Genomic DNA, 24366 nt, shown 5'->3' on the forward strand with positions numbered 1-24366 from the left:
CACATTTAACCAGGTTTTATATGAAATATTATGTAAAAATATCTAGACTTGGTTGGTTTGATATTCGTACTGTTATTTGCAGAGGGATTGAATCTAGAAAATGATGATCAGTGATCAAAGATCTAGGTTGTTAATAGTCATTGCTTAGCTGCAATTGTATATTGAGTATGGAGTTTGGGCTAAACTTTCTGAACATTGTAATTATAAGGGTCTCAAGAAAGCCTTAGAAGTAATAGTACCACGAGAATGACAGATGTTACAAGACAAAAAATTATGATTAAGGATTAGCTAGCCATAACTCCTTGAAAGCCAAAAAATAGAATACGCATGCTTCAAAGCATATTCGCCCCCCCCCTGAATGCACAGTCTTGGAGATTACTGCATTTGATTTATAAATATATTTATCAAAATAGCTGCAAGCGAGATGGATGTCTATATGTATACCTGAAGCTGAACTCAGGTGGAATAGATTTATTGGTTAAAACTTTTATGTTCACTACTATTAGGGCACTGATTTAAAAAACTTCAGGATATTTAAAGATTGTTTTGGAATATTAAATATATTATGAATATAAATACATATACTGTAACTATGGTATATAATTCAGAAACATTGGTAGATAAAATATATTCTGGAGAAGGCCAAACCAGAAAAATAGGAAAATGTTAAATAGCCTAATAGTGCATTTTTTGGGGTAATGTGCATCATTAATGTTCAATGTCTATGTTTAAATGATTTTACATCAAGTTATCATTACCATCTAACTTAGAGATTTCCAGATTGAACAATTACAGAGTCTGTTTTCTGCTTATATCTTTACAACTAGTAAAATCATGTTGTTTTTTATTATTATTATTTAAAAAACACAATTATACCATTAACACATTGCCATGTTTGTTTGGCATGCTACAACAGAAGGCTTTATTTAGGTCAATGCTGGAGAATGCTGGCAACTGAAATTTTGCCAATTTGTGGACATAAGCTTTGAAGTATAGGCTGTATGTAACTCAAATACAAGTAATACTTTAATAACAATAACTTACAGGTACAAACTTATGATGAACTATAATTTCACAAAGGATTGTAAACATTTTGCACAATTGTCAGTCCTGTCTTTTAGGCAAAGTGCTCTTTTGATGATAAATAAATTAACAAACACATAGCTAGAGTGGACTATTTCCAGACAATACAAAAAAAAAAAGATGTTTCTCTTCAATAAAGTTTGTAAACATACAGTATTTATGGAGAAAGCTATAAAAGTGTCCTGCAAGCCATCTATAATTACACACTTGGGCGACTAAATGGTCTTCAAAACACTTTGGATGCTATTTAAGATTAAATTGATTTTCAATGACAGAGTACAATAGGTGACTCAGAATGTATCTCCTTAATCTCATGTCCCTGAAATAAATAAATCAGCTGTGATTTATTGGCAGTTGTATCTGAATGGGTTAGCAAAGGCTGGAGTCCAAGAGCAGAAAGTGAATGAGCTACAAAAATAGAAAGATTTTTGATCAGCCTGGCTGGAAATACAAAAATATTACTTGTGAATTAAAAAAAACCCAATTGTATTGATATGGCTAGGATACTAACAAGCCGTACCCATTTCAAGCTTGGGAAAAAGTCCGTCTGGAAAGACAGCGCATTCCACATGTTCAGACCCTTGATGATGCCTGCTTCTCCCATATGAACCTGCAGTTCAGCAAGTTGCAGGTAAGGGATTTTATTGCAACTTCATTTAACGTCTTTCTGAGCATATCTACAACTGAGAAAATTTTCATCATAAATATATAGAGTGCTTTAAATGATGGTAGCTATTTCAGCTAAAAGGAGAAGCCACAGCTGTTGTTAGAGCTAGGTGTTCTTTTTAACCAACAGTGGGTATCAAAATATGCCTAGAGTAAGGTCAATGTACCTTAATATATATATTTTTCATCTACATGAATGATTTGATTATGGAGTGTATATCTGTGTTTTAAGTGCTATGTAAATAATACCTTTTAACATTTGGGGAAGGGGTTGGACTACATTCCTTTACTCCTTAAAAATGTGAAATTCAAATGGTGTGACAGATGGAATGTGATGCTTAAACATGTCATTATTCCCTTAATAAGGAAATATACTAGAGAAAAAAAATCCCACTCTCATTGTATTGAAGAAGAAAAAAAAAGACTATGGACAAATCCAGAGCTAGAGTTGAATACAATCCCAAAAACTCTTTGGGAATAGAGCTTGCAAAATAATTGTAATATGGCTTAATACCTACTCATAGCCCCAGTGACCTAAAAACCTACCAGAAATGGGTCAAATAAAGTTCTAGTGTTATCATGAAGGTCTGTGAAAGGTCACAGGGAGAACAACCTCACTATCAATCATCCAACTATTATTTAAACAAAAAAAATCTTACGTACGAATTATCTCGCTTTTCTTTGAGCTATTCTTGCAGCCCCATAGTGATAGATAACTATAAGAATAAGGGCAAACGTTGTATACTGCAAACCTGAAATGAATCTTTGGAGAAGTAATATGAAAAATTCAAGAAGATATGTAGGAAATAACTCCTAGAGTTTTTTTAACTCTAGGATTTAGAATTCCACTAATGGGCAGGGAGACTAGTTCTTTACACTGGACTTATGCCTGTGATTCTATGTTGCAAATGGATAGAACCATATTAATTACACATAATTCCATTCTTTCCATGTGATTTCAACAACTGCGAGCAGCCTCAGAATCAGCCCCTTTAACAAAGTGAAATAATAAATTAGTAGCACACTTAAAGCATTTTTTTCTGAGGAGAAATATTATAAGTAAAGCTCCGGTTTCCCTTCTGAGCCGATAGCAGGCATTGCTACTCATCTCAAATGTCTCTCTGCAACAGTAGGTCATGGAGGTGTTTTTTTTTTTCAAAACTCCCTGGAAAAGCTAGGGTTTCTCACAATATGATATTGGACATAAAATAAAGGCAGAATTGGCAGCCTATGGGTTGCATGGTGCCCAACCCTGAGCTAAAGGTTTCATTTCACCCAATCTTCTCAAGTCCACGGAGCAGTTATAGCAAGCCACTGTACCTACCATCCATGTAACTATGGAGAGCTGTTAACATTGTCCCATCTTGTGGCACATATGCTGAATATGCCATTTCTTCTAACATTGGTGGTGAAAGTCTAGAAGCTTGGACTGTTGTAACAGGAGCAGTGGATGAGTGGTTGGGACTAACATGTTTCTTATGGCGTGCTCTACAATTTTGAAACCATACCTGGAAATGAAACAAAAAAACCCAATAATTTGATTAATTGTTACCCTTATTTTCATGCTAAACAGATGAATTAAAAACATAGTTATTAGTTGCATTTTTTTTGCATTGTGTCATTAATTCCATATAGAATCCAGTTAATAAAATCTCATTATTTTTCTCTCCAGTCTAGTATACAGACCCTATAGAAGATCTATAGAAGTCTATAGCATCAACATACACAATCATTATAAATATGACTTGCATTGCTGATAATTGCAAATCATATTGCTTCAGCCATGTGGAAATATTTAATAGGAAACTAACTATACTTTTCTTTTGGAAAAATAATTGTTTCTGAATTATTATAAGCTATTAAAATTATTTCAACTAAAAATATACTTTTAACTTTTTAAAAGTGGAGATCTTTTAAACTTTTAATATTCAGTATAGTTACTTGTATCACACGCCTGCTCAAGCCTGTTCTTTCTGCCAGTTTTTGCAATGTTTGTGCATCTGGATTGTTATCCTGAGCAAACTGTGCTTGCATTACCTGGAAAAAAAATAGCATGTTTTATGACATACTGACAAAAACTGCACAAATAAACAAGAAACGGTCATCCTGTAGCTTCAATAGTACTTTTGAAGCAAAGTGTACTATTGAGAATAGAGCTTGCAAAATAATTGTAATATGGCTTAATACCTACTCATAGCCCCAGTGACCTAAAAACCTACTACAAATGGTCAAATATAGTTTTATTGTTATCATACAGGCCTGTGAAAGTGCATGGCTTTCCTAAAAGCTAATTATAGCAAGGGACTAGAACAGAGCTAACCTGAATTCTTAAGAAAATGAAAAAAAGCAAAGCAAAATTAACCCTAACCCTAATTGACCATTGAATAACATACAATAGGAATTTATCATAAGGCCTTTGAATCATATCTATGTAACACATTCATCTTATGAAATGTTGCTTTCTACTTGTGTTTTAGCAAGTCAAAATACAAGAATCCTACATAGAGAATTTTCACAAAACATACCAAATTTTCCTTTCCCTAATTCCTTCATTCATAGTTAGCTCTGGAATTCTTACTCTGTTCTAACTTGCCAGTAGCATGCACAAGACATGTGATAAAGTTGATGAAAGGTAGTCCTCGACTTACAACCACAATTGGGTCCAGAATTTCTGTTGCTAAGTGAAATATTTATTAAGTGAATTTTGCCCCATTTTGCGACCTTTCTTGCCAGAGTTGTTAAGTCAATCACTGCAGTTGTTAAATTAGTAACACTGTTGTTAAGGGAATCCAGCTTGCCCATTGACTTTGCTTGTCAGGTGGTTGCAAAAGGGGGTCACATGACTCCGGCACTGTTTAGTTTAGTTTAGTTTAGTTTATTTAGATTTGTATGCCGCCCCTCTCCGAAGACTCGGGGCGGCTAACAACAATAAAAAACAATGTAACAAATCTAATATTAAAAAGTAATCTAAAAAAACCCCAATTTAAGAGACCAATCATACCAACAAACATAGCATGTATAAATTCTATAAGCCTAGGGGGAAGGGAGAAAAAAAATTTCAATTCCCCCATGCCTGACAACAGAGGTGGGTTTTAAGGAGCTTGCGAAAGGCAAGGAGGGTGTGTAACCATCTTAAATCTGAATCAACTGCCAAGCAGTCAAATTTTGATCACATTTAATTGAATCATCTATTAAAGACTTATATAGGTAGTCTGTGATTTACAACCACAATTGGGCCCCAAATTTTTGTTGCTAAGCAAGACAGACATTAAGTGGCCCCATTTTACAATATTTCTTGTCACAATTGTTAAGTGATTTACCCAGTTGTTAAGTTAGTAACACAGCTGTTAAGTGAATCTGGTTCCTCACTGACCTTGCTTTTCAGAAGTTTGCAAAAAATGATCACGAGTTATGACATTGCAACCATCATAAATTCATGCCAGCTGCCCAAGCATCTAAATTTTGATCACGAATCCCAGTGGCCGATAAGGTCCCACAGAGTTGGCCTTCTCCGGGTCCCGTCGACCAAACAATGTCGTTTGGCGGGCCCCAGGGGAAGAGCCTTCTCTGTGGCAGCCCCGGCCCTCTGGAACCAACTCCCCCCAGAGATTAGAACGGCCCCCACCCTCCCTGTCTTTCGCAAATTACTTAAGACCCACCTTTGTTGCCAGGCATGGGGGAGTTAAGTCATCCTTTCCCCCTAGGCTACTACAAGTTATGCATGGTATGTTTGTGTGTATGTTTGTTTGTTTTTATAATAAGGGTTTTTTTAGTTGTTTTTATTAATTGGATTGTTCATGTTGTTTTACCACTGTTCTTAGCCGCCCCGAGTCTGCGGAGAGGGGCGGCATACAAATCCAATAAATAATAATAAATAATAATAATGTGACAAGGATTCAGCCTGGAAAAGGGTCATAAGTCACTTTTTACAGTGCCATTTAACTTCAAATAGTCACTGAACAAAGTGATTATAAATCAAGAACTACCTGTAAACTGTAAATATTTTATTTATTTATTTCGTCAAGCAAGTATAACAGATAAAAGAAGAAGACAATAGGACAGGGACCGTAGGCACAACGGTGCTCTCAACACAGATGATCCCAATACAGAGCTCTTGCTAAAACTCTGCCTTACAGCAGGGGTAGGCAAAGTTGGCTTTTCTATGACTTGTGGACTTCAACTCCCAGAATTCTTGAGCCAATCATGCTAGCTCAGGAATTCTGGGAGTTGAAGTCCCCAATTAAACAAGTTGCCAAGTTTGAAGACCTCTGCCTTACAGTGTTGCCTGTGATAGCCATTTAAATAGTCTAAAATATATATTATATAATAAGATTCGATTTTCCCCAAACTGATATACACTAGGATTTCTGAACTAGAGATAGTCCTCGACTTATAACCACAATTCGGCCCAGAATTTATGTTGCTACGGGAGAAATTAGTTAAGTGAGTTTTGCACCATTTTATGACTTTTCTTGCCACATTTATAGAATAAATCACTGCAGTTGTCAAATTAGTAACACGGTGGTTAAGTGAATCTGGCTTCCCTATTGACTTTGCTTGTCAGACTTCAAAAGGTGATCACATGACCCTGGGAAACAGCAACGCTCATAAATATGAACCAAGTGTCTGAATTTTGATTATGTGACCATGGAGATGCTGCAAAGGTCGTAACTGTGAAAGATGGTCATAAGTCAATTTTTCGGTACGATTGTAACTTTGAATAGTCACTTAATGAACTGTTGTAAGTGGAGGACTAGTATGTCAGCTTTCTTATGTTTCCTAAATAACATCCTAAAATATATAATTTCACTTGCCAATGGTAGAATTTTAGGTTAAGTTTCTACTTTTTTGTCTTTTCACTTCCTTTATTCTTGGTTATTGTTGTTTTGTTATTTGTTATTTTGACGGCAACTTATCTTGTTCTAAATATATAGTAAACCATTTTCACTGCACATTTTATTTAAAGAGTGAGGTTTAAGTTTTAATCAAAATAAAAACATTTAATTTAAATGTTAAATGAATATCCTGTGTTTATTTTATAAGATCAGAATTAATATCTGAAACACTAACACTTAGACTAAAACTATTAAAATAAATTTTATTATTTTAATTGGAAACCAACAATTAAAGAAAACTCCTAAAAAGATGACAGCATTATGGTGCCAATGCAATAGAGGGTTAAATATGCAGTTACGAAGAATGCTAAAATGTGTTTAGTTTCCAGTTTATTTACAACAAAATAAAGCAAAAATGCAGTAACTGAATACAGGAATAAATTTGGTTCATAAACATACTCCTTTGCACTTATTTTGCAGCCATTGGGGCTGGTATAGAGTAACCTATTCTAAACTACAAAGATATCAACTTGTTTACAATATTCTTAACACAGTTAGGCAGCCAATACTAAATTAATCCCATCATTTAACTATAACACTTTGTTTGGAGTGAAGAACAATAATTTTTTTATTGTCACATACTATTGCATTTACATGGCATCAAAAACATGAAAAGCTTATGTTCCTTGGAAATCTGTTATTTGCACAGATCCTAATATTTTACTTCATGTTACATAGAACTACTGTATTTAACCTCCTATTGCGATTATGGAAGTCGTGTAAATGTCTGATGTAATGAAATTCATCAAGTAGTCAAAATAGATCAGCATTTATGCTTTCACTTTGCAGAATTACTAACTGCCTTGAGGGAAATTGAAAAGCTTGAAGAGTAACTAATTCATATGAAACAGCAAAAGCTCACAAATTTATTCCAGGAACATGCTGTGCCTTGGTATTAAGAGAAATCATATACCATTGAGCGTATAATTTCTTTATAAACAACTAATTTATACAGAATTTTTAAAATTATGCACCGTGTACAATTGCTATGCTTCTTCATCATGGCTATGCTCAGCTCCCCACCATAGCTCTGATTATAGCAATCTACGATTCAATGGTTCTACCTGCAGCTGATCTGCTGTGAAACTGGTTCGAGCTCTTTTTGCTGGTTTGGGATGATTAACATCTTGCTCTGTTAATAATGCACCTTCTACACTAATACCATTCCCTGAAATTAAAGAGAGAAGAAGTCCAATTGTAGCACTGATATTATTATTTACAGATATTCCTTTATAATCAACTTCCAATATCCACAATATACTTAAAACTATGAAAATATCCATTATTTATTATTATGAAACAGCTAGTCTGAAATTTGAATACTTATATACATTTTACACATTTCATAATTATTCAAAAATAATTTAAAGCAGTTTTTCAGAGTAACATCTGTATTATAAACCTAGTTTATATCTAAAAAATATTTATGAGCTACCAGACAGATTAGAACATTCAGGTGAAAATTAGTTTATTTTGCAATTAGCAGAAGTAAATAATCCAATAAAAGCAATGCTCATCTAGATAACTAATATCTAGTTTCATAGACACAACTTTTCTTATTGGCTAAATTTTGACAACCAAATCTACCCAATTGAAAACATTGAAATGAAGTGAACATATGTTTCTTTAAAAAGACAAATATGCAGTCAATGATGATATGTTTTGAAAGAACTGCAAAAATCTACCGTATTTTCCAGACTATAAGATGCACCAGTGTATAAGATGTACCAAGATTTCAAAGAGGTAAGAAAAAAGGTTTTTATCCTTCCTGTCCCCCAAGACCACTCTGCAAGCCTCCCAACTCTATGTGCACCTTGGTTTTGCAAAAATGGGGCCATCTTTTGCATAAATGAGTGTGTTTTTGCTTTTCCCCAGCAGTCTGCAAGCCTCCCAAACCTTCTGTGTATCTTTTTTTCCCAAAAATAGACCCATTTTTTAAAAAAATTGAGCATACAGAGGGTTTGGGAAGCCTGCAGAGTTCTTCCGGGGCCTGTGGAAAGGCACAAATGCCACAGTTTTTGAAAAAAAAATGCCCATTTTCACCCATTTTTTCACAAAAATTGGTGTGTTTTGCCTTCCCCCAGCCCCCAGGAGTACTCTGCAGGCCTCCCAAATCCTCTACGCACCCATTTTTCATAAAAATGAGAGGCATGGAGGTGGGCTTTGGGAGCCTAAAAATGGCTGTTTTCGGTGTATATGACACACCGACATTTCCACCCTCTTTTATGGGTTGGCGAAAGGTATGTTTTATACTATGAAAAATATGGGTAATTATGCCAAACAAGCTATTACGCCTTGTTTTTAGTGGTGTCTTTTAAAAAAAACTTTTACTGCTCAGAATATTATCACCAAAATGCTTAATAGAAATAAAAAAAATTTACAGGTAATTTGTATTTTGAAGTAGCTTATGTTTCAGGATAATTTTCACCACAGCCATATTTCTGATCATGATTAGAGATAAGGTAAAATTCTACAGAAGTTTCAAAGCTACTGAAAATAAACTTCTCTTAATGCTGTATCCACACATTAACTATGGAACAACATGTACAGCTAGAAATTGATTTTCAAAAATTGTCTTCAAGATTCAGGATAGACGTAAGGAAGAACACAGAAGATTTATGAGCTATCCTACATAGATACCCACACCAATTAATTAACAATAAAAGCTGTTGTGAGCCACCCCGACTCTTCGTAGAGGGGCGGCATACAAATCTCATAAATAATAATAAAAATAATAATAACAATGGAAAAATATTTTTAATTAGTTTATAAAATGCTGGAGGAGAGGGAACTATCTGCATCTCCAGAAGAATGGATTCTGTTCTGGGGAAGAGAACTTTAATGGGATAAAATGGAAGCTTACCATTTTCAACTTCTCTTTTCAAGTTGTCTAACATGCAATCGTAATGCACCCTACAGAGGACTTTCTCTTCAACCAAAGCAAACTCCTCTCCTGTTGAGAGCTGTCTTTTGCAGGAGAAACAGGCAAAGCAGGCCAAATGATACACGTTTCCCTTGGCTCGTCGAACCCAGTCAGTAGAATGAATGTGCCTACCACAGCGAGAACAGCGTGTTCCATACCGTCTACAGAAGAAGAGGAAAAACAAATGAAGCACAAATCACAAGCCTGATTCTGTAATATTATTTTGCCTGAAGTTTACACTAAATGCTCTTGGCCTCTTAAAAGCCTGAATTTGGATTTGTTTAATTTCCATTGCATTTTATCAACCAACAGAAAAATTACTTTTGCATTCCTTTATGCCTTTCATGGTTTCTGCAGAAAACCATAAGGGAGATACCCAAGCACAATACCTAACAGGTTATTCAGAAATCCTGTTGTTATGTTATATACCGTCTATAAAGTTACACTGGATTTTACCCCGATGTAGTTGAAATTGTTTATTTTTTTGAAATGTGGTATCATAATCAATCAGCTAGAATCCTTAATTTTATCAACTCCATCATATTTTTTTAAAAGCCCAGGTATCAAGAGACATGCTATTTTGAACAAATATGCTATTTTGTGTTCAAATGATCGTTTTTAAAAGAGTACACACAATATTTAAAACAAAAATAATGCACAGTTAAAAATCCAAACAAAATGGTTTATGGTAAGAGCAACTAAATGATGGAAGGAAAATATTAGAACTCAGCATTAGCAGTGAAAACCAAAATTAACCATCCAACCCAAGTAAATACTTTACAAATTTGGTTAAGATTTAGACTAACAGTAGATTCTTTCTTGATTTCAGATTATGCAGTTCACCCTCAAAATGCTCGTCAGGCATATAGATACATTATATTTATATACTGGGATCTATGAAAAATTAATGGCACAGGCATCAAAGAGCAATAGAACAATGGTAACTACTGTGTTATCATGCCGTCTTAAGTCACATATTTGTGACTTAATAAAAGGAAGAGTAGGGCACTTCAACGTTGTCCATTGATGAAAATGCAAGAGCCCTATTTCCATCTTTCTCTTTATTAAAAATGTTGAAAGACAGTCTCCAGTTTGGATGAAGACCACAGTAGGATCAATATCTAACTCTATTCTAATCCCAATTGGATGACTCAATTATGAGTAAAAGGAAAAAATATACATTGTTTTTAAAAAAATCTCAGAATCATTTATCTTTTAAAAAAAGGTATGATATACTTTCAAGGACAGCTCCACACAAGAGTATTTTGTGGTAATTCAAATAGGTGGTTTCTGCTAAGTGAGATGATAAAGATTTCACACATAAAAACATATTTGTTTAAATATTTTGACAATATTCAGTCAACTACTTTATTGCTATCAACTGAAAAATAAACTGAGAATGATAGTGTGTGCAACAGCACCATTGAACCTGCCAAAATCAAAGCAGTTAATGCCCAATACATCTTCAAAAGTTTACTAAAATTTTCCAAATCTCAGATTTGTAAATTAAGGTTCCACAAATAATTATAATAAATAATACAAATAATACATATTTGGATGAAAAAATGTTGGTCAAGTATAATTAAAATGAGTTTCTCATTTCTTTTTGTAAAGTGAAAAGTGCAGGTTTATGCCACGGTCACAAGTCCCAAATCCTTAGTAATTAAATGCTACATTTTCACTTACTCTTTTTATTAAATAGCAGTAGTTTATTCTAGCAGTAAAGTACCTTCAGTAATGTATCTTAGTTGTTGTGGATGCTCTGAAGAGAATGCAGGAATAGTTACTTCCCCATTGTAGAGGCAGTGAAATAAAAATACTTTAGTGCTAGAGAAAGTAACTGCACTTTGTGAAGGTAAACAGTTGCATATGGGAAGAAGACAGAAAAACTGAACAGAAAACATCTTAAGAACTTCAAACACTTTTTTGAAAACTTAACTCTACTATCAAATAGAAAAAAAATCATTCAAGATAATTGTGTTTGCAGGGTCCTTGGTGCTCTCTGGGATTGTTTTCTTGTAAAGGTTTCTTAAAGGTAATATCAGCAATGCTAGAAGGGAGTGACTTTTGTTCTATATTTATATACAAGTCACCCTTGTAGCACTGCTGATGTTACCCAGTTGGGTAATGAAACATCTTGAAGATGACAACCAAGCTCAGACAGAAGGACCCCAAAGTTCACCTCTGCACTACAAGTATTCTCTTCTGTTGATAATTGTGGGGGGGGTTTCTGTCTTTCTTTCTTTCTTTCTTTCTCTGTCTTTCTCTTTCTTTCTTTCCTTTCTTTTTCTTTCTTTCTTTTTAGATATACACATCAATGCATGAACAGTATGGCATCTAGGTATAATTCATTTTGATACAAATAATAATAATGATATTTATATTTGTTATGTTAATCAAGCTTTTATAATCTTAGTATTGATATATCTATTTGTATTAAAATATAATCCTTCAATATTTAATTGTTCAATGCCAATCATAATATTAGCTGAACATATATAGTAATACTGTCTTTAGAAAAACACGTGTTATGTGTTTTTATGCATCACCCCACGCAAATAATACTGTTGGGCAATTATTTATGTTCCATCTAATGTATAAAAGAGAAATAAAATACTGTTTTCATCAGGACCAGATATGTGATCCAGTGAATTTAATAATAATAATAATAATAATAATAATAATAATAATAATAATAATATTTGGATGTTGCCCTTCTCTGAAGACTCGGGGCGGCTCACAAGACACAATATAAACAATGCAAACAATACAACAACAAATCTAATTAATTAAACAATTGCAAAATAAAATCCCAATATACCGTAATTAAAATCAGTCAGCACTTTATACACTCCTATTTAAGTAAGAAAGCTAATCACCTACCACACTAAGGGCAAAACAAATATTCCAGCTTCTTATCACATATTCTAGCATACATTTTTGAGATATGCAAGAGTGAGCGAGGCCAATGTATCGTTCACATTAGGACAAATTACAATTTCAGATTCTAGAGTTCATTGAATATTAAAGTTGTCATACATGATACAACAATTTTTAAAAGCACCTGGAATTTTAATAATAAAAAAAACCCTCCACAGCAAATATAATCTGCTTAACATTAGCAATTATTTTTCAGCATGTAACATACTTCCCTTTTTAAATATAATGACTACTGAAGAAAAAGAGACAGATGGATTTTGGTGGTATATGTTTGTATGGTGGAACACTGATATATTCAAGATAAATACCTGTTACCACCATGCTCCACCAAGCTTATACAGAGGCAAAGGGTTATATAGTTGTACCCTGCCTTAAAGATTAAGGAGGGCTTGACCAGCCCACAGTAAATAAAAGCTTATAATTCTCTGAACAAAATAAAAACAATTCTATTATAGTGCCCAAATGAGAGTAGTGGTGGGCCAGCAGTGGCATGCATTGTTCATGCTTTTACTATGTTACCTAGTATTCTTCAAGTTTCAAATTCTTCCTCACAGTATAAAAAACACAGTTCTTGAGTAATATTTTGACCAAAACTAGATAAAATCTACTTAGCTACAAATCAATACGGTATGCAAAATCCATCTATACCCAGCATCACAAAATTATGGGGTCAAATAGCACTCTACAATATGGCTGCTGTCATTACACAATTAGACAAAAGTCTGGAAGAAATCTAACTCTGTAAAGAAATCTAAATCTGAATTAATCTTTAGACTAAATCTGAAATCTAAACTAATGTAGCAAGATGCAAAGTAATTTTTGCCTCTCTCTATATATAGTTTGTTCCTAGGACACACTCTTTTGAATGGAAACTAAAAGTATACTATACATGTCCCCAATATAAAGGAAGATTAATATATCTCATTAAGAGGAAGGCATAGGTATATTTGTATCAGTGTGGCACTGTGCCTTCAGATAATATTCCATCCAAAGCAAGTTGAACATGTATCTCTACACAGAAAAAACATTCCACAGATTTCCATTTGCTGTTTCAAAATAAAATGTACTTGAGCTGCACAGTATACCTGAAATAATCTAATTTGCAGAAAATGTCTTTGTCCTTGATATAGCAACTTGTATGCCTTCCTAAAGAGGTCCTGCATACACTGCAGGAAAGGCAGCGTACATGCCAGCACATATCATTTACCTAGGAAGGAAAAAGAAAATTGAAATCTTTTATTTGGGTAACTTATGAAACAAGAGTTAACAGTGTAAAACATTTTTAAAATATTCTAATTTTGCACATATTTAAAAAGGTAAAGCAGAGTTCCTGACTTTGTAGTTGAGAACAATGTATTTCTTGATCTATTTTTGGCTTGTTATGATTTTTGAACAGACATATGTACAAGTTATTTTAGGATTTGAAATAAATGTTTATATTAAGTTTAATAAATAAATAATTGTATTGTAGGAGAAGTAAAGCATGTAATACTATTTTAGTCACATAATTCAAAGTGGTATCATGTAAAATTATGTCAGCATGAACCTCTAATTCATAAACTAAGTCTAACAACTATGGCAATTACCACTTGATGAAATTTACCATTGATATTTCACATCTTAAATTGTTCCACAACATCAGGCAATAAGCTGAAATATGTTCCTGTAGGGACATGCAATTTTTGTATCTTTTCATGTAAAAAAGTAAATTCATATACAGTATCTGAAAAGACCTGTGTAGAATAGCAGTGTCTAATCCTGGATAATGAAGTTATCATAGACCATAGACGTCAGAAGCATGTTTCATATAATTGAAACAGACCAAATTTTAGCACATTTAGACATGTATTAAGAGAATACAGAAAGTTTTTTCCTCTATCATTAATTTTATTAAATTTATGCACCAAGAAAAATTCCTTTTCTGTCCAATCACACTTGGCCAATAAAGAATTCTATTGCATTCTATTCTATTTGAGGCATATTTAATTTGTGACATGTTCAGAACATGATTAATAGAGGCATACTAATTCTTCTGTGACATCTTTTTTAAAAATGTAAACTATTTTTGCAGTCAAAACTACATTTATGAATATTAACATACAATTTGATGTAAGTAAGATAAATCTAATTTCTTTGGACTCTCAAAGATAATAAAATTGCCTTAGTAAGATGTTATGAATGATTTGTCAGTAATGCTACACTTTCAATAAGCAAAAATTATTTTTTGAACCCAAACTGTATTATTTCTTAGAATTTAATTTCTGAAGTGCCTTTGAGCTTAAATTAAAATGTCAGCATACTGCACTCAGGTTTGATAAAATAATATAAATATAACAACATATTGCCTAAATCTCAAAATAAATTAAACTCAGCATTAATGATATGGAATGAAATTGACTGCTAACTGGACAAATGAATTTTTTGATATGTTATGTTGAAATTACCCAAATGGCAGTAAAGGGAGATATTGTGGTTATGGGTGATTTCAACATGCCTGATGTTGACTGGAATATCCCCAGTGCCCTTACATGCAAAAGTAAGAATATAGTAGAGGCCTTTACAGGAGCAGCTCTGGCACAGCTGGTTAAGACACCAACTAGAGGGGAGAATATTCTAGATTTAGTTTTTACGAATGGGAATTGGGTTTCAGAGGTCAAGGTGGGAGAAAATTTAGGTTGCAGTGACCATCTATGTTTGTGGTTTGATGTAAAAACTCATTGTGAGCAATCCTATAATGCAACCAAAGTATTGGATTTCAGAAAAACAAATTTTAATGCAATGGGAGAATATTTAGATAATGAATTAAAGGGGAGGGATAAATTGGCAGGAGTGAGCACCCAGTGGACTGTATTAAAAAAGGCCATCTTAAAAGCCACTGGACTGTATGTAAGACAAATAACTAAAGGTAAAAGGAAGAAGAAACCGCTATGGTTTAGCAATGATGTAAGGGCTATAGTCAATGAAAAAAAGGCTGCCTATAGGAGGTATAAAGAGTCTGGAAGTATAGCTGATAGGGAGGTATATAAAATGAGACAGAAGGAGGCGAAACAGATAATATATGCTGCTAAAGCCTCAAAAGAGGAAGAAATTGCCAAATCAGTAAAGAAGGGGGATAAAACCTTCTTCAGATATATTAGTGATAAGAAGAAGAAAAACTGCGGCATCACGAAGCTTAGTACCGGGAATAATACATGTATTAATGGGAATAAGGAGATTGCTGACCATTTCAATAGCTACTTCTGTTCAGTTTTCTCAAAAGACACCTTACAAAATAATACTATGGAGGGATATAGCATTGTTTCCAGCTGTACGGATTCAGCTCCAGTGATCTTAGAAGCCGATGTCTTAGAAGAACTTGAACGATTAAAGATAAATAAGGCAATGGGTCCAGATGGCATCCACCCCAGAGTTCTTAAAGAACTCAGATCTGTCATTGCTACCCCCCTGACTGATTTGTTTAACCAATCCTTGTTAACAGGAGAAGTTCCTGAGGATTGGAGAATGGCCAGTGTTGTGCCTATCCACAAGAAGGGCAGTAGAGAAGAAGCTGGTAACTACAGGCCAGTTAGCTTGACATCAGTGGTAGTTAAAATAATGGAGACTCTACTCAAAAAGAGGATAAATCAGCACCTAAAAAACAATAACTTATTGGACCCAAATCAGCATGGCTTTACTGAAGGCAAATCATGTCAGACTAATCTCATTGATTTCTTTGACTATGTCACAAAGGTGTTGGATGAAGGTGGTGCCGTGGATATTGCCTACCTGGACTTCAGCAAAGCCTTTGATACGGTTCCACATAAAGAGCTGATAGATAAATTAGTGAAGATTGGACTTAATCCCTGGATAGTTCAATGGATTTGCAGCTGGCTGAAGCGTAGACATCAGAGAGTTATTGTTAACGGCGAGTATTCTGAGCAGAGTCAGGTTACAAGCGGTGTGCCACAAGGGTCTGTTCTGGGTCCTATTCTTTTTAATATGTTTGTGAGTGACATAGGGGAAGGTTTGGTAGGGAAGGTTTGCCTATTTGCCGATGACTCTAAAGTGTGCAATAGGGTTGATATTCCTGGAGGCGTCTGTAATATGGTAAATGATTTAGCTTTACTAGATAAATGGTCAAAGCAATGGAAACTGCAGTTTAATGTTTCCAAATGTAAAATAATGCACTTGGGGAAAAGGAATCCTCAATCTGAGTATTGTATTGGCAGTTCTGTGTTAGCAAATACTTCAAAAGAAAAGGATTTAGGGGTAGTGATTTCTGACAGTCTCAAAATGGGTGAACAGTGCAGTCAGGCGGTAGGGAAAGCAAGTAGGATGCTTGGCTGCATAGCTAGAGGTATAACAAGCAGGAAGAGGGAGATTATGATCCCGCTATATAGAATGCTGGTGAGACCACATTTGGAATACTGTGTTCAGTTCTGGAGACCTCACCTACAAAAAGATATTGACAAAATTGAACGGGTCCAAAGACGGGCTACAAGAATGGTGGAAGGTCTTAAGCATAAAACGTATCAGGAAAGACTTAATGAACTCAATCTGTATAGTCTGGAGGACAGAAGGAAAAGGGGGGACATGATCGAAACATTTAAATATATTAAAGGGTTAAACAAGGTCCAGGAGGGAAGTGTTTTTAAAAGGAAAGTGAACACAAGAACAAGGGGACACAATCTGAAGTTAGTTGGGGGAAAGATCAAAAGCAACATGAGAAAATATTATTTTACTGAAAGAGTAGTAGATCCTTGGAACAAACTTCCAGCAGACATTGTAGATAAATCCACAGTAACTGAATTTAAACATGCCTGGGATAAACATATATCCATCCTAAGATAAAATACAGAAAATAGTATAAGGGCAGACTAGATGGACCAGGAGGTCTTTTTCTGCCGTCAGACTTCTATGTTTCTATGTTTCTAAATATGTTATAGTACAATAGTTTAAGGTTACAACACCACTAAGAATTGGAAAACACTAGTTATACAACTTTCTGCATGGACTCTGAGTTAGCTATAAAATAATACCAACCACCCCATTAGAAATAAAAGGTCTTAAGATTTCTTTGGTGTCGCTAGTAGTTGAGAAATAAAAATATATAAGGGGAAGTAAAAGTTAATAACATTCATATATTTAGCACTTTTTCTAAGTTTATAAATGCATTTCAATTTTCAAGAGTTGCCCTACCCAACATTAATGTGTTTGATAATTTCCAGAACATTGCCTTTAAACTTTTGGCACTGCATGCAACACATTAGGAAAGTTTGGTTTGTAATTAAAGAATAATAAATTGTTCTTTTGTTTATAACAAATCCGCTCCTGTCATGTATTTCCCAAATTCAGTTTTTTTAAAACTATGCGTAAATAAGAACTATTACAAAAACCTCTGCAATAATTGTCCCTGAATGTACTGTATATTAGTTATTAGGAAGACAATGGTTTTAAAAAAAACCAGACACAAGCACAGGCCTAACACCATTGAATGATTTCACTGGATGTAATCTCAATAAAATGAGTCCATATGCTATTTGAGGATTCTATGATCAATGTGGTTTGAGTTCTTCATAGAGTTTAGTAGTTATTTGCTTTCCAGTTCTTCTGTGGCAAGCTTTTAAATGTAGCATTTGTTGTGGATAAATACTGAAGTATTCTACACCCAATCTGAAGACTCAGACTAAGATTGAAACAGATTTTTTGTTTTGTTTTGAGAGGAAATATCACCTTCTCCTACTCAACAACTCCATAAAGCGAAAAAGCAAATAAAATATGAAAATAGCTTATTTTAGCCTTAAGTATTTATTAGCAGAGAATTAAAGTAATTTAATTCTTGGAAACTGACACTTCATAAATCCATACATAAATACAAACATATTTAGTTGGCCTGACTTAAATGTTGAGTTGCTTATAGGAAGCTATTGCCAAGTGCAGCCATGTATCAGGTATAAAATCAAAACTGTCCTTTTACAATAAAATTAGGTTTCAGTTCATTACCCATTTATTCATAAGTCAGTCATAAATTGCATTTAAATTTACTACATACAAATAAAGATTTAAAATCACTGTTCCTATAATTATAGAATGTGTTGAAAAGATGCTGTTTTACAACAAATGTGAATTAAAAATCAATCTTTACTTATATCTTAATGGATATATAATATTCTTGAATCCATTCAAAGTTTAAGTTTAAATTTAAATATTAAAATATAGAGTATTGCTTGCCTTTTAACATTGTATTGCCCTAACATTCCTGAATTAATAGTGACCAAATATGCAAATTAATTTAAGAGTGTTATCTTATTTCTGAAAGGCCAAAGATTACATTCTGCCAAGTTTCATGGAGGTACAGTTAGTTGAATTTAATTTCCTTTAAACATGAAGTCTGGTTGATAGCAATCTGAATTAAGCTCACCTGATGTAGTCCATTAAAACAAAGAGAGCAGGATTTGAAAATATTTGGGATGGCATCCAGGCTAATTTTCCAAATTAATCTCAAAGATATTTTATAGTATAAAGATATTTTCAAAAGTATTTGAAAACACTTTTTGTGATAACTTGCCACTGCAAATCTATTATAATGAAAGGGAATTATTTCAGCAATACTTTTTCTTTCCAAAACATAGTATTTATTCTAAAACATTTTCTTCTACACAACAAACAAGTGCTATAGGTTGCAACAAAGCTATTGAAGGGTCAACTTCAGGAAATCACAAAAGCCTTCAATCTTTATTCAGCTACAGAAAGTAAGGTAAGCAATATTCTAAAAGGCTGTTTCTAGTCCATTCTTAAGTAATTTCTTCTCCCAGCCAGATAAGTTTATTTAGCTTATGCTGGAGCTGCCCTTCCAGAAAATTGCTACCATGCCAGCTCTGCTAAAATCCTTCTCATTCACAGACCCAGTGTTTGCTCACCTTCAGTAGGTATTTGTCCACAATCTCTAGACCACAACTATTACAGATGCATTTGCTGGACCCGCAGCTGCCTGAGCCAGAAGCCAGGGAACGGGGCGAAGAGGATGGCGACAGCGGGGTGGAAGAAGAGCAAGAATCTTCATCAGCCACCACCTCTGGACTCACCTGTCACAGAGACACAAGCATAGGTCTGACATACTCGAGACTCGGTTCCTTCCTCCCCCCCCCCTTCAATTTACCACAGCACAAACCGAATTGACGACATCGTCTATCTATGGAGATTGTCAGCCACCCAGGTCTTGGTTGTTCCAAAGGGGCTCCTCCAGTCCCCCCAAGAGGCAACCAGATTGTGTTCTTTTTCCTTTGAAGACGTTTTGCTTCTCATCCAAGAACGGAAGAAGCCTCATGGATGAAAAGCGAAACGTCTTAAAAAAAAAACAAAAAAACCCGCAGACAGTCCAAGTTGCCTCAAAAGGGAAAAAAAAAGAGTACCTTTGGGACGCAATTGGCGATGTGTCCCCACCCCTTGCCGTCTCTCACAACGCTACTTTAATCTTATCTTAAGCCACCCCTCAGGGCAACGCGCTCCTCTCCTGAAAGCCAACTACAAGGGTCGTCGCCAAGCGTGTAAAATCCGTTAAGTCAGGCGGTTGTGAGGAGCCCCGAGGACAGAGGCCATCTAGGCACCCACCGGCTGAGGGGAACCAGCGCCGCGTGCTACAACTCCCAAACACCTCGGCTTGCAAAAGCCGCCTATCCCGCCCAACTTTCCACCAAGGCCAGAAACTTTACTCCCCCTTGGAGTCTCCCTCAACACACCGTTTTTTGAGGGACCCCTTTACAAGTCCGGCCTCAGAACCGCCGCCCCCTCCCTCCGGAAAGCAAAAAAGGGAGTCGCTCGCGCCTGCAGTCGTCCAATCAGTTCCCGCGCCCAAATTTAGGCGGGAATTCGTCCCCGGGAGTCGCCGGTGGTGACCTCTTGGCATAGCTCGTCGCCGTCGCCTCGTGTCAGCCTGCCACGTTCAAGCGCTGTGAGGGCTCTATTTGGGCCAGCCGTCTCCCCCGGGGAAGTTCCCACCAAACCGATAACAATCCCTCCTCCCATTCTTCCACGTGCTTCAACCCACTTGAGGCCCTTTCGCAAGTTCCAAGGACGCCCCACACACACACACACGCCGTCCCCAAATTGTCCTCTCTCGTTTCCTCACGGGTGGCGGCGCGAGTGCCTCTTACCAGCCCCGTGTCTCCGACGCTTTTCCGCCTCCTTCCAGTCACGGCGGCAGCGGGTGCTCCTCGCTCGCTCTCCTCAGCCATGAGCTTCGGGAACTGCAAAAAGAGAGAGCAGGACCGCCCTTAGCGCCTCTCCACAGAGCGCCGAGGACCTGAGGCGGAGGTTTCCTCTGTGCGTGTGAGGAGGAGGAGGAAGGAAGCAGGGCTGTCTACCCCACACCAGAGAAAGTTTTAAAAGGGGGCAATTAGAGGGCGACGGCGGCCCCTCCCCCCAAGGGGGAACCTTCGAGCGCTAAAGAGCACCAGCCTCAGCCTCCCCCCCAAGCCGGCCCGGCTGCCAGAGCCCCGATTTGAATGAAAATACCTCAGCTTGCTTAGCCCTCGAGGCGGCCGGCTGCAATTAAATAAGTTGCCCACCACTTCCAGCTCTGGTTTTTCGGGGGTTGTAAATTGCCACTTAAAACTCTCCGGGAGGGGTTAATAGGCCGAGGGAACCACTCGACTCGAGAAATTAAAACACAGGCGGCGCGCGCGCACACAACACAACTGACTGGAAAATGGCGAGTCCCTTGAATAGGAGAAGCCTTGAAATCAGAAGCCAGCTGAATTTAATTGAGGCGTGATTAAGAACAATTTGGTCCTTGGGTCAACTGGAGGGAGGGAGAGAGGAAGGAGGCATACATAAGAGGGCTTGACACGGCGAGGCTGAGACGCGAGGCGGTCGGGTCCTCTCGACCTCTCTCAGCTCAACCCCGCTCGGGGGGCCGAACAAAGCAGCCTTAGCCCTCGCTCTCCCTTATCAACTCCTTCGAAGCGGCCTCCGTTACCTCAGGATCGCCTCACTCGGAGGAGTTGCCTCCTGACCCTGTCAGAGCCATTAAAGAGACAGAGCTCAAGCAGACGGCTGGGGGAGTCTAGCTTAGCCGCCGCCAATCTGAAAAGACCCACCAAGGCGAATTTGCCTCACGGAGGTTTTCAATCATCCTGGTCGCGGTTGTCTCAAAGGTGCTTCCCCACCCACTCCAAGCCCCCCCCCAAGGCAACTAATACCACTTTCTTGGGTGGTGGTTTGTTTGTTTTTTTCCGTTGAAAACGTTTCGCTTCTCATCCAAGAAGCTTCTGCAGTTCTTAAAAGGGAAAAAAAAGTGCAATTGCAATTTTGGGAAATATTTTTGGGGGACCACTGAGGAGAAATTGCCACGGGGAAGACCGAACTGCTCCCAGGGCGAGTTTTTTCCCCGCCTTGGTCCCTCTTTTAGAACTTGCCTGGCACCTAAGAACTGAGTTGGCACTCTTTCTGAGGTTTTTTTTTTTTTTTAAATAAAAAGGCCCTAATTCAGAAAGACACGTCTCCGCGTCTCAGAGAGTAAAGGCCGGAGCCAAATTCTCCTCCCTCCCCGTTGCCGGCGTTCGTTCTTCGGGCAAGAGGACCCCGAAGGAAGAATGCAGGGCAGTCACCCATCCGCCAACTCCGAGATCGCTTGGGGTTTCTATCCCAGAAATGGAATCAGGTTCAATTGACCTGGCGTCAGTCTGGCCAAATTAAATCGAGTCGCCGTGTGTTTACCGATTGACTCTGGGCTGAAAGTTTCAATTAGCTGATGTAAGTCCTTAATAAAGAAGAAAAAACGATGGGGTGGGGTGGCATATTAAGGCGGTCTGCGATATTTCACTTACCCTGGATGAGTCCCATAGAAGGCAAAATAATGACTTTAGGATTCTGGCTCTACCTTGTTGATTGCCGGGAAATGTACTTAAAAAATAAAATAAAACCAAGGAAGCCTACTGGTTAAAACTTATTGCCTTAAATAGTTCGAAACCAGGAAACAACCCTCAAGCCACGCCAAAGATTAAAGTCAAGGGACTACTCCAGAGTAAGTGGCTGAAGCGGCACCAGTCCTCTAAGCCTAAACGTTCGATGGATTAGGAATTTACTCCTGCAGATATTTCGTACTAATGTTTTTCCATTTAACTGAAAAATCAAATTTAAGGGGGGAGATATAAATACTATACAGGCAAAACTGTAGCTTATCCTCTCGTTGAATCTCCTTCGCAGCTGGGGCCACTGGTCTGGTGTCAGGTCAGACCCTGCCAAGTTTTCTTTCAGATATTTTGGAACCCGAGGGAGAAAATGCGCCCATCAGACGTAAGCCGCCGAAGCACAGGAAAAGAACCGGGAAGGGAGAGAAGTTTTTGTTAACCCCGCGACTAACCAGCCCGAGTAGTTTCACTGAAAGACACGAAATTACTCCGGAGCAAAAAGTCCCATTACACCTTGGGGGAGGGGGGGAGGCAAGACATATTCGAATCCGGAACCCGGTTGGCAGAGAGCTCCGTGCAGGCAGACAAGCTGCTTAAGAAAACTCCCGGCTCACCTTCTCCGTCGCGAGGCGAAGCGCAGGCACGTCCTTCTCCAGTTTACACACAAACATCTGGCTGCTCTTCCAATACATGGCCCGGGGTTGGGAGCGCTCCTCGCAGACCCCCCTCCCCCGCACGGAAAAAAGTCTCTTCGAAGTCCGCCGGGCCGAAAAACGAGCTCCCCGATCTCCTCCTCCTCCTCTTCCTCCTCCTCTTCCCGGGCTTGGGATGCACGCAGTTTTCCCGCCAGCCTCTTCCTAAGCGCTCTGCTCGCCTTTACTGAGGTCAGACCCTGACAGGAAAAAAAGTTTTGCTTTCAAGGGGGTGGACCCTGCAAAGAGGGAAGCGCGCCTCTTGGCTGGCTGCTTGGAGCCTCACCTCCTGGCGCAAAACCCGCCTTCCAGCCACGGCCAGATTGCGATCGCCACCAAGCCAAAATAGTCGCTCTGGGGAGCGCCTTTCCCCCCCTGCCGTTTGGATTTTTTTTAAATAAAGGGGAAGGGGCAAGTTAACGCTGGATTACCCACTATGGTTGCCCCCCCTTTCCCCCCTTCACTCCACCCGGACCTCCAGCGGATCATCTTCCGCGGAGCGCAAGCAAAAGCCTGGGACGTGGACGGCGCGAATATTTCAGCATCTTTGCGTTTTTACGCGCTCCTTTCTAGGGGCGAGCGGAGAAGGCGAGGCTGGACGAGAGCGGGCCGCGTCCTGGATCACACGGCCCGGATAAAAACTTTTTCCTTAATGGGGACAAGCGAGAACATCTGAGTCACAAAGTCCCGCAGGGGACATCAGAGGCGGGCTAATCGGCGCAAAACCTCCAGCCGAAGGGGACTACAGGCCCGGTGGTCGGCGGCGCAAAATTCCTGCCTCCAATTTGCCACCCTCATCCCGCATCTCCGAAAACGCCTCGGACCTGGACCACCGAGATGCCCGGCGGGCGATCGGACTCCTTCCGAGACAGCGCAGGCGGCCTTTGATCCGTCTATTTTGGCGCTCCGCTCCCTTCCCTCCTTCCTCGCTCGGGCTTTAAGAAAGGAGGGAAAACGAGCTTCGAGCGGCGAAAGGCAGGCGGGGGTTTCTATCCAGCGGTGAGTGACTTTGACCTTGCGGGCCAGAGCCAGGCTTCGGTCCTTTAAGACGCAGGCCCCGGGAGCCGAGGCTAGACAAATCACTGCTTATGCTTTAGTCTGTTGTGGTTAGTAACAATCTATAGCTTAAAGAAGGCTTGTTTAACGGACCGTTTCCAAAGCGAGCAACCAGCTCACTTGACATTTGAACCAGATTACTCTTTCCAAGTCGCTCGCTGTTTAGTAGCAACGACAATTTAAGTTGCAATAATTTAAGTTGCACCCTTTGCGGTGAATTC

The 24366-nt window shown here is 38.0% G+C and overlaps 1 protein-coding gene across 1 annotated transcript; it reads right to left on the reverse strand.

Annotated features, from left to right (window-relative positions):
• Positions 1 to 894: 894 nt before the first annotated feature.
• LOC139155488 (LIM/homeobox protein Lhx8-like) lies at positions 895 to 23185 on the reverse strand. The gene is given in 10 exon segments (XM_070730637.1): positions 895 to 1444; positions 1446 to 1491; positions 3074 to 3257; positions 3691 to 3786; positions 7709 to 7812; positions 9508 to 9728; positions 13593 to 13714; positions 19407 to 19571; positions 20640 to 20732; positions 23012 to 23185. Coding segments are annotated over 10 exon segments (1137 nt in total). The 5' UTR covers positions 23090 to 23185; the 3' UTR covers positions 895 to 1416.
• Between the last annotated feature and the right edge of the window lie 1181 nt (positions 23186 to 24366).

Source organism: Erythrolamprus reginae, unplaced genomic scaffold (assembly GCF_031021105.1).
Source record: "Erythrolamprus reginae isolate rEryReg1 unplaced genomic scaffold, rEryReg1.hap1 H_22, whole genome shotgun sequence".
In the NCBI taxonomy this organism is placed as follows: domain Eukaryota; kingdom Metazoa; phylum Chordata; class Lepidosauria; order Squamata; family Dipsadidae; genus Erythrolamprus; species Erythrolamprus reginae.